Source organism: Rhinoraja longicauda, chromosome 21 (genome assembly GCF_053455715.1).
Source record: "Rhinoraja longicauda isolate Sanriku21f chromosome 21, sRhiLon1.1, whole genome shotgun sequence".
NCBI classification, from domain to species: domain Eukaryota; kingdom Metazoa; phylum Chordata; class Chondrichthyes; order Rajiformes; family Arhynchobatidae; genus Rhinoraja; species Rhinoraja longicauda.
In genome coordinates this window covers 25,083,201-25,102,568 of record NC_135973.1, presented here as the reverse complement: position 1 = coordinate 25,102,568, position 19,368 = coordinate 25,083,201, and the positions used below count along the sequence as shown (strand labels likewise).

Below are 19,368 nucleotides of genomic sequence, written 5' to 3'. Positions count from 1 at the left end.
AACCAAGCCAATTAACCTACAAACCTGTACGTCTTTGGAGTGTGGGAGGAAACCGAAGATCTCGGAGAAAACCCACACAGATCACGGGGAGAACGTCCAAACTCCATGATAAGTTTGTCACCTCTGTTCCTTGAATTGTTTTGTTTGGGATTACTCAACCTACTTTCCAGTCATTCTTTGTTCATTGTCGTCCTTAATTTAATAATGCACATGGTTCGAGCACGCCAGTATGCTGGTCATTCTTTTGAATTGTGTCACGTTGGGAATGTTTCAGCCATGTGAAGATGTCAAGTGTCAGTCGGAAAGATGTACAATACTTCAGGTAAGAGATCTCGTTTTAATTTTTTTGCAAATAAAATTCAAAACATATCTTAACAGTTCAACTGGAGATGTGACTAAATAATGCTTATGTCATTCATGTTTATAAGTTAGAGGAACAGAATGAGGCCATTCTGGCTCATCAAGTCTGCTCCACCATACAATCATGGCTGATATATCTTTTCCTCTCAACCCCATTCTCCTGCCTTCTCCCCATAACCTCTGACACCCGTACTAGTCAAGAATCTGTCAATCTCTGCCTTAAAAATATCCATGGACGTTCTCCATAACCTTCTGTGGTAATGAATTCCACAGATTCACCACCCTCTGACAAAATAAATTCCTCCTCGTCTCCTTTTAAAAGGCACTTCCTTTTATTCTGAGGCTGTGGCCTCTGGTCCTAGACCCTCCCAGTGGTGGAAACATCCTCTCCACATCCACTCCACCCAGGCCTTTCACTCATATAATTCTCAAATGCAAAGAAAAACATTCAAACATTTTGGTTAGATGAGGCAAAGTTTATAAAAATTTAAGTGGTGATAATTATGCATTTTGCAATACTTTTGTAGAATAATTTTACGCGTCATATGTGAGGAGAATAATTCATTTTTGTGCAAGAGTATTACGTGATGAGAATGTGTTCTTGCATGAATTGAAATGTCTTTTTAATTTTGAATTTAAAAAATCTGTTTTAAACCACCAGGCCTTTGATCACTTTATTTTTGCATTCTTTGCTGTGGAGATGGCCACAAAGATGATTGCACTTGGGATATTTGGGCAGAAGTGTTACCTGGGAGATACGTGGAACCGCCTGGATTTCTTCATTGTAATGGCAGGGTCAGTAATTCACTTTCCCGAATTAAAACAAATCAATGTACTGCAACCTTGTGCGTTCATGGAATCTTGTTAGGAAGGTTGGACCTACCATGTGGAGAGCTGGGAGGGTGGCATGGTGGCACAGCAGTAGAGTTGCTGTCTCAGAGCGCCAGAGACCCGAGTTAGACAATAGACAATAGGTGCAGGAGGAGGCCATTTGGCCCTTCGAGCCAGCAGCGCCATTCAATGTGATCATGGCTGATCATTCTCAATCAGTACCCCATTCCTGCCTTCTCCCCATACCCCCTGACTCCGCTAACCTTAAGAGCTCTATCTAGCTCTCTCTCTCGCTCTCTCTCTCTTAGATCCTGACCTCGGCTGCTGTCTGCACGGAGTTTGTACGCTCTCTCCGTTTTCTCTGGGTGCTTCATTTTTCTCCCACGCTCCTAAGACATACAGGTTTGTAGGTTAATTGGCTTTGGTCAAATTGTAAATTGTCCCTAGTGTGTAGGATAGTGCTATTGTATGGGATTCGCTGGTTGGTGCGGACTCGGTGGGCCGAAGGGCCTGTTTCCCCGCTGTATTTCTAAACTAAACTAAACTAGACCACCAGACTTTCTTTAAAACTAAACTAGTTCACTAATAGCCTTTATATGACGCACCAATATCAGCTATTAACTGCCCTCTGGAATGGCTCGTGAACCAATTGATTCAGAAGCACTAAGGAAAGGACATTAAATGTCAACAATGCCACGTCTCATCAACACATTGATGAAAATTCCTACAAGCCCACATTTTATGCTCTTCACCATTTTTTAACAAATGGTTTTTAATTCCGTGGAAGGTTCAAAAAGGCAACAGACTATAAATTACATGTTGACATTAACAGCAGGAGAACGATTAACATTTTTGTTTGACATTCCTCTGTCTGGCATTTTGGTGGGAGGACATTAAGCCCTTTATTTTGAGTTATTAACATTTTATTTACAATTCCCTACTTAAGTATCCATCCCTCTCAGCAAAAGTTTGTTTTTGCTGCAAAAGGCAATATATAAAAAATGCCAACATATGCAAAAATATAAAATGGACAAACAATTATCTTTTTCTTTATACTCCATCAGTATCCAAATGCTGACGTTGCAAATCACAACAATCAGATTATCACACAAGCCTGACTTCCCACTATTGACTCCATCTACACTTCACACTGCCTCGGAAAAGCAGGCAGCATAATCGAAGAAGTGTCTAGACCCAAAACGTCACCTATTCCTTTTCTCCAGAGATGCTGCCTGACCCGCTGAGTTACTCCGGCTTTTTGTGTCTATCTTATCAAAGACTTGTCCCACTCCAGTCATTCTTTCTTCTCCCTGCCCCTGCCCCTGCCCGGCAAAAGATACAGAAGCTTGAAAACGCGCACCACCAGACTCAGGAACAACTTCTTCTCCTCTATTATCAGACTTCTGAATGGTTCTTCCACATGCTAGGGTACTGTCCCAATTCACCTCTCCCCCTTTGAGGACATTGGACTTTGTATTTGGAACCGATGTGCCACAATGCTGAGAACGATATTCCATACTCGGTATCTCAAAGATCCAATCATGATTCAATGATACATTATTGTCACATGTACCTGTGTTCAGTGAAATTCTTTGTTTTGCAGAAAATCCAGTAAAATTATACTCTCCATAAGCACAATCATAGATAAGTACAAAAGTGCAACAATTGTAGGGCAAGAATAATAGACTTCACAGAGGCAGTACACAAAACGTCACCACATTTCTGGCACCAACAAAGTTTCAAGGTTCTTAAGAATCTTTTCCTTTGCTCCATCGATTGTACTTGAATTTGAACTGATTGTACCTATGTAAGTTGTAGGAGCAGAATCAGGCCATTCAGCTCATCAAGTCTCCTCTGCCATTCAATCATGACTGATCTATCTTTCCCTCTCAACCACATTCTCCTGCCTTCTCCCCATTATCCCTGAAACTCCAGATGTATGGTATATTTGATCTGTTTGGACAGCATGCAGAACAAAGCTTTTCACTGTAGCCCCGTACATGTGACAATAATAAACCTGAACCTAAACCATGCTTTGTAAACTAAGATTTTGCCCTGCAATTATACATGTATAAATGTTTAAGTAGTCTTCCATCCATCCACGGTTGTTCACTGCCCCTCATCCTTGCATGGCAGAAGGCAAGTCTCTAGCATTGTTTAACCTGACAAAAATGTTGGGATGGTATTAGTGTCTTAGTTTAAATATAAATTGTAGTATTTGTTTCCAAGTTATAATAACAACTTGGGCTACCAATTAATCACACTCAAATTGGTCTTGCTTTGCAAATGGATAAAATTGATTATTCTTTACCAAAAAATAGCTAAAGAGAACAGAAATGACAACATTACATTTTAAACATTATTCCCTCATCCTGTTTCTGTACACTGTGGAGGGCTTGATCATTCATTTACTGTCTTTCTGCTGACTGGTTCGCACGCAACAAAAGCTTTTCACTGTACCTTGGTAAATCTGACAACAAACTAAACGATAACTACATTTTAAATCAAGACAATAGCAAGACAGGGCGGCACGGTTGAGCAGCAGTTAGTGCAGATGCCTCACAGTGCCTGGGACTTGATCGATCCTGACCTTCGGTGCTGTCTGTTCAGAGTTTGTACATTCTCTTTGTTTTATTCCTAAGGGTATATTGGTTTGTACCCTCGGCAGTAGGTGGATTGGCTATTGTAAATTTTCCCTTTGTGTAGATAAATAGCAAAAGAATCAGAATCTGTGAAATACTGCCTGTCCCGCTGAGTTACTCCAGCATTTTGTATCTTCGAGATGCTGCCTGTCCCACTGAGTTACTCCAGCATTTTGTATCTTCGAGATGCTGCCTGTCCCACTGAGTTACTCCCGCATTTTGTGTCTACGAGATGCTGCCTGTCCTTTCGAGTTACTCCAGCATTTTGTATCTACGAGATGCTGCCTGTCCTGCTGGGTTACTCCAGCATTGTGTGTCTACCTTTGATTTAAACCAGCATCTGCAGCTCCTTCCTGCACAGAATGGACTTGCTCGAGAGATAATGTTGCAGGTGGACGAGGAAGTAAACAGAGAGGAAAATGGGACCAAAGGGATTGTTCACTGAAGAGCCAGCACTGATTGGATGTGTTGAATGGCCTCCTTGTATGCCATTATAAGTATAAGATTGTAAATTTACACTGATCTAGGTATCAGTGAATGCAATGAAATGTTGCTGTGTAAAGTCCTGCTGGAATATTTTGTATCAACACACTGTCCAAAATTAACCCGCTCATTTCTTGTTTCAACGGTCATAGAACATAGAATAGTGCAGCACAGGAACAGGCCCTTCGGCCCACAATGTCAGTGCCGAACATAATGCTAAGACAACCTTTTATTTGTCTGCACATCGCCCAGATTCCTCCATTCCCTGCACATCCACGTGCTTATCCAAAAATCTCTCAATGCCACTATCGTATCTGCCTCAACCACCATCCCCGGTAGCATGTTTCAGGCACTCACTACCCTCTGTGTAAAAAAAACATGCCCTGTACATCCCCTTTAAACTTTGCCCCTCTCACCTTAAAGCTGCTCCCCCTGGTTCTTGATTTTTCCACTCTGGGATGAAGGTTCTGACTGTCCACCCTATCTGTGCCTCTCATGATTCTACATACTTTGATCAGGTCTCCCCACAACCAGGGACAAAAACATCCTACTTATCTTTGAAATGCTGTATTACACATCCCTCTTAGATCCACTTTGATTTTTGTTTAAAAGGCAAAAAAAAAGAAATTGACCTTAGCTTAGAAGAAAATCAGTGTATTCTTTCCTTGTGGTGACTTTTACTGGCATAATTATCCTAAGTATCTGAAACGTTACCAGTCCATGTTTGGAATTCAGTATTTATTCATTGTTGAGGGAACGAATATAAGCAACAGCAAAAGTAAACAAACTTTGACTGTTTGTCTGTGATCTTGGCGTGCAAGGCCCAAACTGGGTACAAAGTGCCAAAAAATGACCCCTGATAAATGGACAGACTTTATTCCCGAGCATTTTAATGGCCAATTATAGCTGCAGAATATCTTGTTAAAAGAAAAGTATAGTTATTTTCCCGTGATTTACCGCATTGTTTGAATGATCTCGTATCTGTGTCTTCTTGCTTTTAGGATGCTGGAATATTCACTAGATGGACACAACGTGAGTCTCTCTGCAATACGGACTGTCCGTGTCCTCAGGCCACTAAGAGCCATTAACAGAGTTCCTAGTAAGTTTAGCATCTTTGTTTATTTTCATAATTGATGTAAATTGTTTATGCCTGGTTCTAGTTAATAGCAGAGATGCCATTAACTTGATTGCAAAGTTTTGTTTATGTGCAGCACACGAGAAGGAATTAAGCACCAAGGCTGCATTTTCTTCCTTTTGAGGAATAAAGAGTCCATTTGGCAGTCTTTGATGCAAGAAACTATTGACCCCTGACATTCAATGGCATTGAATGTGTCCTCAACCATCTATATTCTAAAGGTCACCATGTAGAAACAAGGAACTATAGATGCTGGTTTGCACAAAATGATACAAAGCTCTGGAGTAGCTCAGCGGGTCAGGCAGCATCTCTGGAGAACACCGGCCAACATGTCCCAGCTACACCAGTCCCACCTGCCTGCGTTTGGTCCATTTCCCTCCAAACTTGTCCTATCCATGTACATGGATATTGTCCTTTCCACATAAATGGTACTTTGTGTATTGTATGCAAACAAATAATTTCACTACACATGGGTACTTGTGACAATAAAGTGTCAATGAATCATTGAAGACCAAAACTTCGCTACAAGGATACGATTAAAATAAATATGGCAAATTTTGGTTGGCACTGAGGTGGAGAAGAGGAGGTGGGGAAAGGACCTCTCGGCCGGTATGAAGCTCCACGACGGCACGTGGATCATGACCCTGGAGGCAGGGCACCAACATCACAAAATGGCCGACGGCAACAGCAACACACTCCCCAATCCAACGGCCAACGAAGCCGTGGGAGAGTCTGCCTGTCAAAGATGGGCCTATTCAGCCACAGCGGGAAACACAACCGCAGTTGAAACATTCCCCTCTCCAAGCAGGGTAACGTCAAAGCCGCACCAGCATCTCTCACAGATGGACGGATGTTAACACAGAAAATCCAAAGTATTTCATCCAAGTACAGGGTACAAGTCAGGACAGAGGCAGGATACTCTCCACCTATCCAGTGTCACAGTGGATGGCACGGTGGTGCAGCGGTAGAGTTGCTGCCTTACTGCGCTAGAGACCCGGGTTCGATCCTGATTACGGGTGCTATCTGTATGGACTTTGTCCATTCTCCCGCATGGGTTTTCTCCGAGAGTACCGGTTTCCTCCCACACTCCAAAGACGTACATGATTGCATGTCAATTGCCTACAGTAAAATTGTAAATTGTTTTCAGTGTATTGTTTTTATCTTATAGAAACATATAAAATTATAAAAGGACTGGGCAAGCTAGCTGCAGGAAAAATGTTCCCAATGTTGGGCGAATCCAGAACCAGGGGCTTAGAATAAAGGGGAGGCCATTTAAAACTGAGGTGAGAAAAAACTTTTTCACCCAGAGAGTTGTGAATTTGTGGAATTCTCTGCCACAGAGGGCAGTGGAAGCCAAATCATTGGATGGATTTAAGAGAGAGTTAAATAGAGCTCTAGGGGCTAGTGGAATCAAAGGATATGGGGAGAAGGCAGGCAAGGGTTATTGATTGGGGATGATCAGCCATGATCACAATGAAGGGTGGTGCTGGCTCGAAGGGCTGAATGGCCTCCTCCTGCACCTATTTTCTATGTTTCTATGTGTGTAGGATAGTGTTAGTGTACGGGGTGATTGCTGGTCAGCGCGAACTCGGTGGGCCAAAGGGCATGTTTCCGTGCTATATCTCCAAAGTCGAATGTCACCTCTCCATGTCTCCAAGTATGCTGCCTGACCCACTGAGTTAATTTGTGTCTTTCCTCTTAAAACATGAATCCTGTAGAAAGTTGCCTTTTGACATTTAGTACATTCACTCTGCATGGATCCGGCTGTGTAGGAAGGAACTACAGATGCTGGTTTACACCAAAGATAGACACACTTTGCTGAAGTAACTCAACGGGTCGGGCAGCATCTCTGGACAAAAAGGAATGGGTGATGTTTCGGGTTGAGACTCTTCTTCAGACTGAGTCAGGGGAGAGGGAAAACTGAGTGGGAATCATTTTCTCTCTGCCCTGACTCTTAGTCTGAAGAAGGGTCTCGACCTAAAACGTCACCTATTCCTTTTCTCCAGAGATGCTATGCCTGACCGACTGAATGGATCCAAGTGTTACTGTTGGGCTGAACAAAATATTGGAGGGTGTCGTGTAAGTACAGTGCTGCGTGCAACAGAGGCCAAGAATTACTTTGTTTTGAAAAACAATTTGGGGCTTCATGAAAAAACAATGCAGTCATAATGTTTCCACTGCAATCTGTTTGGCCAGTTTCTTCTATTGATAGTGAAAATTGAACATGATTTTCATTGTCCTTGGAAATACTGGTAATTACGTTATCCCTTTGAACATTGATTATGTTAACTAAAATGGGCTCTGCATTTGCAGTGAGATCTGCAATTAAATTGTGGGACACATGGCTAAATTATATTTAACTTAGAACTTAGTGCAATAGAGGACAAAGGAATAAACTAAACTCGGGAGATTTTTAAGTGTGTGGCTTCATACTTTATAACTAAAATTTGACCTTTTGGTTGAAAGTATATAAACTGTATGGAATGACTACTATTCCAGAGTATTTAGAAATCTGACTCAAGTTTTACAAGTCTCTTTCATTACCTTTTAAAGTAATCAATTTTTTCACAGTTCTATACTGGAAAAATGTTCTTCAGCCACTATTAGTGATTACAAGCCCATTTCCTGGCATCTTTTCAAAAATCAATCAGATCATGAAAGGAAATGTAAGGCTTTGTGAGGTTTGGTGGTTGTTCAGCCGTATGTTCTGTTGGTATGGTTAAGCAAGTAGAGATAGAGTAATGCAGCATAGAAACAGGCCCTTTGGCCCACTGAGTACACGCTGACCATCGATCGCCTGTTCACAATAGTTCTAAGTTATCCCACTTTCTCATCAACTCCCGACACACCAGGGGCGATTTATAGAGACCAATTAACCTGGTAACAGGCACATCTTTAGGATGTGGGTGGAAACCGGAGCACCCAGAAGAAACCCACATATTCACAGTGAGAACGTGCAAACTCCACACAGACAGCATCCGAGGTCAGAATAGAAAAACAGGGTCCTCCCACACTCCAAAGATGTACAGGTTTGTGCATTAATTGGCTTAGGTAAAATTGTCCCTAGTGTGTAGGATAGTGTTGATGTAGGGGGATCGCTGGTTGGCACGGACGTGGGCCTAAGGGCCTGCTTCCGCACTGTGTCTCTAAAGTCTAAAGTCTAAACTAGAACTACCTGGAAACCCTGCTGTCTCATCGCCACATCTTATTCAGATCAGCGACAGAAATCATTCATAACCCGCCATTGACATTGGGAAGAAATCCTTGGGATTATCAGGCCCAAATTGAATGCATAACTTGAATTTTAAAAAAAAACTATTTTCCTCTCAACATTCAGAGAGATGCTGCCCTTAAAATATCTCCAATACAAAAATGCAATCTATCTCTATAAGTGTCAGCTCGTCTCAAAGGAATTGGCAACAGTACTGTGTAAGTACTTCTTAAAGAAATAAAGTAAGACCAACCTCAGAGCATTTTAGTCCAGAGGATATCCAATAAATGTGTCGTTTTTGTAATCTTTCTCATTGTATAGCCAAAGGCTCCATTCATAATGAGGTCGGGTACTGATTTTTTGCTGAATAAGATTGTCTACTTACTTTTTTCTTGTGTAAACATGGGGTCAGATGGGGGGCAGTGGATGGCTGACATTAATCATTTAAAATAAAATAAGAATAAGTCCTATTACCATTCCAGCCTGTGGGTTTTCATCTATCTAGTGTAGTAGTGGAATAAATCAATTATTAATAATGAGATTTAGAACATCTTGTTTGCTTATGTTATGTTTGGACTGAAAACGAGAGCTTGTCATTTTAGCCTGTAGTTCAAAGTGATCAAATAACCTCTGATCAGCCTATGCCTTCTCTTGTGTAACCATTTACTTTAGTCTTCTCCAAGAACCTGGGGTTACTGGATGATAATGTGATGATTTGTAACTGAACCGTCCTCTCCATAAACTAGAGAGCGGTCCTGACCTCCCACCCAGATAGTACATGGATAGGGTAGAGAGATGTGGGCCAAACGCGGGCAGGTGGGACCATTGTAGATGGGGCATGTTGGTCAGCGTGGGTGGGTTGGGATGAAGGACCTGGTTCCACGCTGTATGACTATGACTCTATCTTCCTCATTGTCAATAGTCAAGTTTATTTGTCACATACACATAAATGTGCAGTGAAATGAAAGATTACCCGCAGTCCAACAATAAGAGCAATAAAAATAAGCAATAACACACACAATCATAAACCAACACCAAACAAAAAGAAACATCCATCACAGTGAGTCTCCTCCAGTCACCTCCTCACTGTGATGGAAGGCCAGAATGTCTTTTCTCTTCCCCTGCCATCTTCCCCCGCGGTCAGGCTGTTGAATTCGCCACGTTCCAGGCCGTGCTGAAAGTCTCTTTAATCGGACTTTACTAGGTTGGGGAAGTGTTAGAGATTTAATGGTGGTAGCGTGGGACTTGTGGTGCCATTCAACAGCAGGAATGACCAATGATGCTAATTCTCCACAACCTCATCCACCCTCCCTGCCCTCGACCCACCCTCAGTCCTGGTGCCAACTTAGTTTAGTGCAGAGTTACAGCACGGAAAAAGATCCTTCGGCCCACCGACTCCATCTCCTAGGGAGGGGGAGGAGGGAGGATATGGGGGGTTGAGGGGGATGGAGTGGGGGGGAGGATAAGGGGGTTGAGGGGGAGGGGGAGGAGGGTAGAGGGGCGGGGGAAGGGGGGAGGAGAGGGTGCTGCACCAATGCAGGAGAGGCTTGGGCCCAACGGGTCCTCTTGGTCTAGTAATTTTATAAACTTCCATCAAGTTTCCCCTCAGCCTCTGGAGGGTTTATTTCCGGCGTGTAGGATTGAAAAGTCAGGAGATATGCAAAACCTCCACTGAACCTTTGGCCCACAATGTTCATGCTGAATATGACACCAAGTAAAACTAAACTATTCTCCCCTCTGCTTGCTCATCATGCATATCCCTCCATTGCCTGCATCTCCATGTGCCTACCTATAAGCCTTTTGACTGTCACCATCGTATCTGCCTCCACCACTACCCCAGCGGTGCATTCCACGCACCCATCACTCTCTGTGTAAAAACAAAACTTGCCCCCAACATCTATATACTAAAACTCTCGTCTGTTATCTTGTTTGTGACTGAACTTCAGCCTAAACGGTACACTATAGCGCGACAATTTTAGGCCCACCTTATTCACCATTGTCACTTTAGAGATAATGCAAGTAGTTTTATTGAAATCGGTGTTATATTTTTAAAGTTATTCACATTTTAACGTTTAAAAGGGGGAGGGGAGGAGGGAGGAGGGAGGGTGGGGGGAAGGGGGGAGTGGGGGAGAAGGGAGAGGGGAGGGGGGGGTTGAGGAGATAGGGGAGGACAGGGTGCTGCACCAATGCAGGAGAGGTTTGGGCCCAACGGGTCCACTTGGTCTAGTCTCCTTTAAAACTTTGCCTCTCCTGTGGTAAAGCTATGCCCTCTAGTCTTTGGCTTTCCATCTGGAAAAGATAGGATTTCAAACAATTATTCTGCCAAATGTGCCATGGAGTAGGAACCTCTTTATTTACTGTTCATACTTGGGTTCAGGAAATACCGTAGGTTTCAGTGCATGCTGTCTCTTTATAGAAACGAAATGCTGATAGCTAACTGCGTGCCAGTTAAATGGGATTGCATCAGTTTGGGCGGCACGGTAGCGCAGCGGTAGAGTTGCTGCTTTACAGCGAATGCAGCGCCGGAGACTCAGGTTCGATCCTGACTACGGGTGCTGCACTGTAAGGAGTTCGTACGTTCTCCCCGTGACCTGCATGGGTTTTCTCCGAGATCTTCGGTTTCCTCCCACACTCCAAAGACGTACAGGTATGTAGGTTAATTGGCTGGGTAAATGTAAAAATTGTCCCTAGTGGGTGTAGGATAGTGTTAATGTACGGGGATCGCTGGGCGGCACGGACTTGGAGGGCCGAAAAGGCCTGTTTCCGGCTGTATATATATGATATGATATGATATGAAGTCATGGGGCTGTTTCTATCATCAAAGACATTTTCCAAGTAAGTTGAATTCCTGGAACATTTTGCACTGAAATATCAATCATCGAGCGACATGTTGACAGTGCAGATCGCAAGGCTTTTCTAGCTGGTATTTTGAAAATTATATATAAACCTCTTTGAGATGACAAATATATTATGGGCTTATGGGCGGACAAAAGAAGAGATTCAAAGACGCCTTAAAAGCAGGCATGAAGAAATGTGAAATCGAGATCGAAAATTGGGAAAGCAATGGCAAGGGCAGGAAACTCTGGCCAACCATCATCCAAAAAGGAACAGCGACCTTCGAAGCCAACGGATGTGCAGAATTAGAAGAAAAGAGAAGAAAACGGAAAGAGAGGCAGCAACAACCAAAGCCCAATCTGACATCTGCAATTACCTGCCCTGAATGCCAAAGAACTTTCAAAGCCAGGATTGGACTCATAAGCCACTTGAGAGTTCATAAAAACAACAGAACGTAGAACATCATCCTCGACCTCGAGGGATAGCCACGACGATTGTTGCATTAAGAACATAAACATAATGATCTCAAGTAAATTTCTTTCTGTTTTATTTTTGCAGTAGGTTTAGTTTATTTTTTAAATAAAATAATCGAATTCATGACAGCACTGAAATAGAGATCAAGTGTGAATCCCTTTGAAGTCCAACTTTGTAATAGAAACATAGAAAATAGGTGTAGGAGGAGGCCATTTGGCCCTTCAAGCCAGCACCGCCATTCATTGTGATCATGGCTGATCATCCACAATCAGTAACCTGTGCCTGCCTTCTCCCCATGTCCTTTGATTCTGCTGGCTAGCCCCTAGAGCTCCATCTAATTTGTCAAATGTAGTTCATTGTTAACTTTTGAACTGACTGACCTCACTGAATCTTGTTCAACCTGAGCGGGTCCGTTTGAACTAAAATCATATTTCGTAGATTCAGCACCACAGGCATAAAAATCATCACATTTTGCTATTTTTCGCAAAGCAACACCACCATTTTCTACAACAGTGAAAGAAAACGAGGTAAAAAAGATTAAGTTTAAAGCCTGAAGGTTTGTGGGTTAATTGGCAGTAGGAAAATAGTCCCAAATGTGCAATGGGGTGGATGTGAAAGTGGGATAACAGAGAACTAGTGTGGAGAGACTAAAACGCTGGAGTAACTCAGTGGGCGGGCAGCATCCCTGGAGAACACGGATGAAGGGTGACTGCTGGAGAAGAGTCCCGACTCAAAACATCAGCTATCCATAATAGACACAAGATGATGGAGTAACTCAGCGGGTCAGGCGGTATCTCTGGAGACAAGGAATAGGTGATGTTTCAAGTCAGAATCCTTCTGCCGACCGTATCGTCACCTATCCATGTACTCCTGGGATGCTGCCTGACCCGCTGAGTTACTCTTTTTGTGTCTTTTCTTGGTTAAACCAGCATCTGCAGTTCCTCGTTTCTACTTAGAACTAGTGTGAATGGGTGATGGCGATGGTTGGCGTGGACTTGTTGGGACAAAGGTTCTGTTTCCACGCTTGTGTCTTTCAATCAAGTGGCCAATTCATCAACAGGGTAAGTTAATGTCAAATCATGGTGTGCATTATACTGATGATGCTTCTCATTCCTATGTTTTGCAGGTATGCGGATACTAGTGACGTTACTATTAGATACTCTGCCTATGTTAGGCAATGTCCTTCTCCTGTGTTTTTTTGTTTTCTTTATATTTGGTATCGTCGGAGTGCAGCTGTGGGCGGGGCTACTGCGGAACAGATGTTTTTATGAAGACAGCGTTGCAATGTGAGTAGCCTTTCCAAAGTCACTTCAACTGTGAAACTTCACCGATTAGTGAAAGACCTGGGTAGATTGGATGTGGACACGGTGATTCCACTAGTGGGAGAATCTAGGACCAGAGGACATAGCCTCAGAATAAAAGGATATATCTTTACAGAAGGAGTAGGAACTTCTTTCGTCAGAGGGTGGTGAATCTGTGGAACTCGTTGCCACAAACCGCTCTGGATAGGGGTGCCAACTACCTCACTCCCAAATACGGGACAAGGTGACGTCACCGCCCCGCGCCCCATGTGACCTCACCCAGCCAGCGGCCACGTGCTCCCGCTCCACCAATGGTGGCCGCCCTGGCCGGGAGGCGGGTTGCTACGCAACCTCCGTTAGGCGAACACACTCGGCCCTGCTCCCCGAACACACTCCGTTAGACTACACCGTCCCGGCCTACAACAGCCCGCGGGCCCCACAGTGCCCCCCGGGCCTAATACGGGACAAGGGCGGTCCTGTACGGGACAAACCAATTTAGCCCAAAATACGGGATGTCCTGGCTAATACGAGACAGTTGGCAACCTTAGCTGTGGAGGCCATCAATGGATATTTTTAAGGTTAAAATTGACAGTTTCTTGATTAGTACAGGTGTCAGGTGTTATGGGGAGAAGGCAGGAGAATGGGGATGGGAGGGAAAGATAGTTAAGCCATAATTGAATGGTGCAGTATACTCGATGGGCAGAATGGCCTAATTCTGCTCCTAGAACTTATGAATTTATGAACGCATGAACTGTGTGTGGAATGGTTTTTGTAGAAGTTCTGAATTTCTAACATAGACTGTTCCAAAAATCAGTGCCTCTCCTCCAAAATCAATTTGGTTTCTACATGCCTAAAATAATCGATGACATTTCCTCGATTCAGAGTGTACTTAGTTATACTTAGAACTCAGAACATAGAACAGTACAGCACAAGAACAGGCCCTTCGACCCACAATGTCTAATCCGAACAAGATGCCATGACCCTTATCTGCCTACACATAACCCAGAATCCCTCCATTTCCTGCATATCCCTGTGCTTATCCAGAAGACTTTTAAACAACACTATTCTTATCTGCCTCCAAATCAAGAGGAATATATTGGGTAAACACAGTATTTTGCCGAGAGTAGGGGAATCGAGAGCCAGAGGACATAGGTTTAAAGTGAGGAGGGAAAGATTTAATAGGAATCTCGGGGTAATGTTTTTCCACAAAAGGTGGTGGGTGCATGGAACGAGCTGCCAGAGGAAGTAGTTGAGGCAAGTACTATCACAACGTTTAAAAAACTTATAGACAGGTGCATGGATAGAATAGGTTTAGAGGGATATGGGCAAAATGCAGGTAGGTGGGAGTAGTGTAGATGGGGCATATTGATCGGCATGGGCAAGTTAGGCCATAGAGCCTGTTTCCACACTGAATTACTCTATGTCTATCATAGCATCATGTCCCAACACCTATCACCCTCTGGGTAAAAACACTTGCCCGGAACATCTCCTTTAAACTTTACCTCTCTCACCTTAAAGCTTTGCCCTCTAGTATTTGATATTTCCCTCCTGGGAGATAGGTTCTGTCTACCCTATCTAAGTTTCTCATAATTCTATATACTTCTATTAGCTCTGCCCACAACATTTGATATTCCAGAGAAAGCAATCTAAGTCTGTCCGCTGTCTCCCTGCTGCTAATATTCTCTAATCCATGCATCACGCTGGTAAACCTCCTCTGCACCCTTTCCAAAGACTCCACATCTGAGATTATACTCCATCTGACATTTCTCCACCCATTTCTGTAGCTGATCTCTACCCCGCTGTACACTTTGACAGCCTTCCTCACGTCTATGACCCCAGCAAATTTGGTGTCATCTGCAAACTTTCTAAGCAACTCCTCTACATTTACATCCAAGTCATTTATATATATATATATATATCACAAACAACAGAGGTGCCACCACAGATTTCTGCAGAACTCCACTGATCAGAGAGCTTCTGCTTGAATATTGTCCTTCCACCACAACCCTCTGTCTTCTAGCAGTAAGCCAGTCCGTTCACCACAACCCTCTGTCTTCTAGCAGTAAGCCAGTCCGTCCACCACAACCCTCTGTCTTCTAGCAGTAAGCCAGTCCGTCCACCACAACCCTCTGTCTTCTAGCAGTAAGCCAGTCCTTCCACCACAACCCTCTGTCTTCTCGCAATAAGCCAGTCCTGAATTCATATGACCAAGCCACGGTTCAGGTTCAATCTTGACCTTCGCTGCTGTAGGTGCGGACTTTACATGTTCTCCCTGTGACATTGTGAATTTCCTCCCACATCCCAAAGACAATCAATGCTGGTGGATTCATCCGTAGCTGTAAATTGTCCCAAGTGTGCAAGTGAGTGGCAGAAACTAAAGAGAGTGGATGGTACTAAAAAATGGGATTCATGTTGGATTAGTGAAAATGTTGATCGTTGGTCCTTTGGGACGGAGGGTTGCAGTCCCTGTTTTGTGTTGTACCACTCTTTGACTCCATGTCTAGTAAATAGTGACGTTGCTCATATTAAAGTTACACCAATCAATGGACCATGACATAGATAGGATATGTAATCTTGTAGAAAAAGGTATATTTGAAACTAGACCAAGTGGACCTGTTGGGCCCAAACCTCTCCTGCATTGGTGCAGCATCCTCTCCTCCCCCCCCCCCCCTCCTCCCCCTCAACTTCCCTTATCCTCCATCCTCCACCCTTCCTTTCCTCCCCCTCCTCCCTCCACCCCCTCCTTCCCTCCCTCCCTCCCCCTCCCTCCCTAAGAGATAGATTTAAACTTTAAAACGTGAATAACTTAAAAAATATAACACCGATTTCAATGAAATTTCCACCATTATCACCAAAGGGACGACGGTGAGTAAGGTGGGCTTAAAATTGTTGCGCTATCGTGTACCGCTTTGGCTGTAGTTCAGGAACAAAGGAACAAATAAATGAGAGTTTTAGTAGATAGATGTTAGACGATGGAGAGAAAATTTGAACAATAGTTTCGGCGACAGTTTCCAACTTCTATTTTAAACTTCTTTGGGTGTTATATAACAAAGGTTGTCATAAGATTATGTGTGAAGAAAAATTGACTGACATTATTCTGCTGCAAAATGGGCCACAGATAGTAAAATTTAACTGAAAAGTTTAAAATTTCTCTTTGGAACCCCAGTTGATGGAATTGTTTTTTTATGAAGCCAATTGCATCATTTCGGTTGAGAAACCTTAGGGGAAATTAACTTTGAATGAATTTGCTTTGAATTTACTTATCGTCTTGAGCAAGATTCTTGCTTGGAATCTCAGTGAGCTGTTCCTTCCTATCTTTCTGTGTAGCCTTCGTTTTGGTGGTTGCAATTAATAGACAATAGACAATAGGTGCAGGAGGAGGCCATTCGGCCCTTCGAGCCAGCACCGCCATTCAATGTGATCATGGCTGATCATTCTCAATCAGTACCCCGTTCCTGCCTTCTCCCCATACCCCCTGACTCCGCTATCCTTAAGAGCTCTATCCTTAAGAGTTTCCTGCCTCTAACGTGTCCAACCCCTTAATAATCTTATACGTTTCGATAAGATCTCCTCTCATCCTTCTAAATTCCAGTGTATACAAGCCTAGTCGCTCCAGTCTTTCAACATATGATAGTCCCGCCATTCCGGGAATTAACCTAGTAAACCTACGCTACAAACCCTCAATAACAAGAATATCCTTCCTCAAATTTGGAGACCAAAACTGCACACAGTACTCCAGGTGCGGTCTCACTAGGGCCCAGTACAACTGCAGAAGGACCTCTTTGCTCCTATACTCAACTCCTCTTGTTATGAAGGCCAACATTCCATTGGCTTTCTTCACTGCCTGCTGTACCTGCATGCTTCCTTTCAGTGACTGATGCACTAGGACACCCAGATCTCGTTGTACGTCCCCTGTTCCTAACTTGACACCATTTAGATAATACTCTGCCTTCCTATTCTTACCACCAAAGTGGATAACCTCATACTTATCCACATTAAACTGCATCTGCCATGCATCCGCCCACTCACACAACCTGTCCAAGTCACCCTGCAACCTCATGGCATCTTCCTCGCAGTTCACACTACCACCCAGCTTTGTATCATCTGCAAATTTGCTAATGGTACTTTTAATCCCTCCATCCAAGTCATTAATGTATATTGTAAATAGCTGCGGTCCCAGCACCGAGCCTTGCGGTACCCCACTAGTTACTGCCTGCCATTCTGAAAGGGACCCATTTATCCCCACTCTTTGCTGAGAAGAGTAAAGGTGTCAGGGGTTATGGGGAGATGGGAGGAGAATGGGGTTGAAAGGGAAAGATAGATCAGTCATGGTATAGTGAGAGGTTGAGCAGGCTAGGACTCCATTCCTTGGAGCGCAGGAAGATAAGGGGTGATCTTATTGAGGCGTATAAAATCATGAGAGGAATAGATCGGGTAGACGGACAGAATCTATTGCCCAGAGGAGGGGAATTGAGGACCAGACGACATAGATTTAAGGTGAGGGGGAAAAGATTTAGTAGGAACTTGAGTAGTAACTTTTTCACACAAAGTTTGGTGGGTGTATGGAACGAGCATGCAGAGGAGGTAGTTGAGACAGGGAGTATCGCAACATTTAAGAAACATTAAGGCAGGTACATGGATAGGACATGTTTAGAGGGATACAGGCCAAACGCAGGCAGGTGGGACTGGTGTAGATGGGACATATTGGCTGGTATGGGCAAGTTGGATCTGTTTCCACGCTGCAAGACTCTGTAACTCTATGATTGAATGGCGGAGTTGACTTGTTGGGCCGATGGACCTAATTCTGCTCCTAGACGTTATGAACTGATGAAGAGCAGTTACGCACATTAGGCATCGGACCTGGAAGCAATGCATTGATTTTCACCAGCAGATGTTAATACACTAACCAGGATCCCAATAATCTGGCCAACAATGTGAAATACTTTGACATGTTTGACGTGTTTTGTTTACCTTAAGGTGCCACCAACCCAGTCCGTGCGTGGGTGCTGAAGATTGAATTCAATCCATATTTGGGATGACTAGGCTTCGAAGAACAGCGTGACTCTGAGGGCAAAGGGCAAAACCAGGGACGCATTGACAAAAATATTCGCCAACATAACAGATCAGTTCTTCAACATAAACCAGGCTCACGTTAGAAACCTCTTAATGGAGCCATCTATCATCAGCGGATGTTGTAAACATCCATTAGTAAAATCCATCATTGCTGTTCAACTAGTATCTTGCAAAATAGGCACCATTTTTGTTGATCATTAAACATTAACCACCAACCACGGGACTAGCACGTGAGGTTAGATTTACTTCTACCCGAATCCTCATAGCTTACAGTCCAATTTTGACAACTCCCCACTCCCCCTTTTTCCCTCTCTCTTCCCTCTGTCCCACCCAGGTGATCACCCATTTCTCTCATTGTCCTCCTTTCCCCCATTATACTGCCCCATTTCCTCACCCCCATCCTCTTCCACCTATATCTCTTCCTTTGCCTTCACATTTCATCCCCCTTGTCTTACACCTATTTGTCACCTTTTCACCTCTAGCCTTTGTTCACCCATCCCATCACTGGGATGGCGGGACTTTCATATGAGGAAAGATTGAAAAGACTAGGCTTGTATTCACTGGAGTTTAGAAGGATGAGAGGGGATCTTAGAGAGACATATAAAGTTATAAAAGGACTGGACAAGCTAGATGCAGGGAAAATGTTCCCAATGTTGGGGGAGTCCAGAACCAGGGGCCACAGTCTTAGAATACAGGGGATGCCATTTAAAATTGAGGTGAGAAGGAACTTTTTCACCCAGAGAGTTGTGAATTTGTGGAATTCTCTGTCTCAGAGTGCAGTGGAGGCCAAATCACTGGATGAATTTAAGAGAGGGTTAGATCGAGCTCTGGGGGCTAGTGGAATCAAGGGATTATGGGGTTGGGCACAGGTTACTGATTGTGGATGATCAGCCATGATCATAATGAATGGTGGTGCTGGCTCGAAGGGCTGAATGGCCTCCTCCTGCACCTATTTTCAATGTTTCTATGTTTCTATCTGCCATTCAAGACACTCCTCAACAGTATCCACCTATCACTTGCCAG

The 19,368-nt window shown here is 43.7% G+C and overlaps 1 protein-coding gene across 2 annotated transcripts in view; it reads left to right on the top strand.

Moving 5' to 3' along the window:
- Positions 1-225: 225 nt before the first annotated feature.
- The window catches only part of cacna1ha (calcium channel, voltage-dependent, T type, alpha 1H subunit a), a 170,417-nt gene continuing 151,274 nt past the window's right edge, over positions 226-19,368 (top strand). For both annotated transcript variants that reach the window (XM_078418152.1, XM_078418151.1), the window contains exons 1-4: positions 226-322; positions 1,022-1,155; positions 5,318-5,415; positions 13,098-13,257. In XM_078418152.1, coding sequence (XP_078274278.1) covers positions 230-322; positions 1,022-1,155; positions 5,318-5,415; positions 13,098-13,257 — 485 coding nt within the window. In that variant the 5' untranslated portion in view covers positions 226-229. The remainder of the gene's footprint in view (positions 323-1,021; positions 1,156-5,317; positions 5,416-13,097; positions 13,258-19,368) is intronic.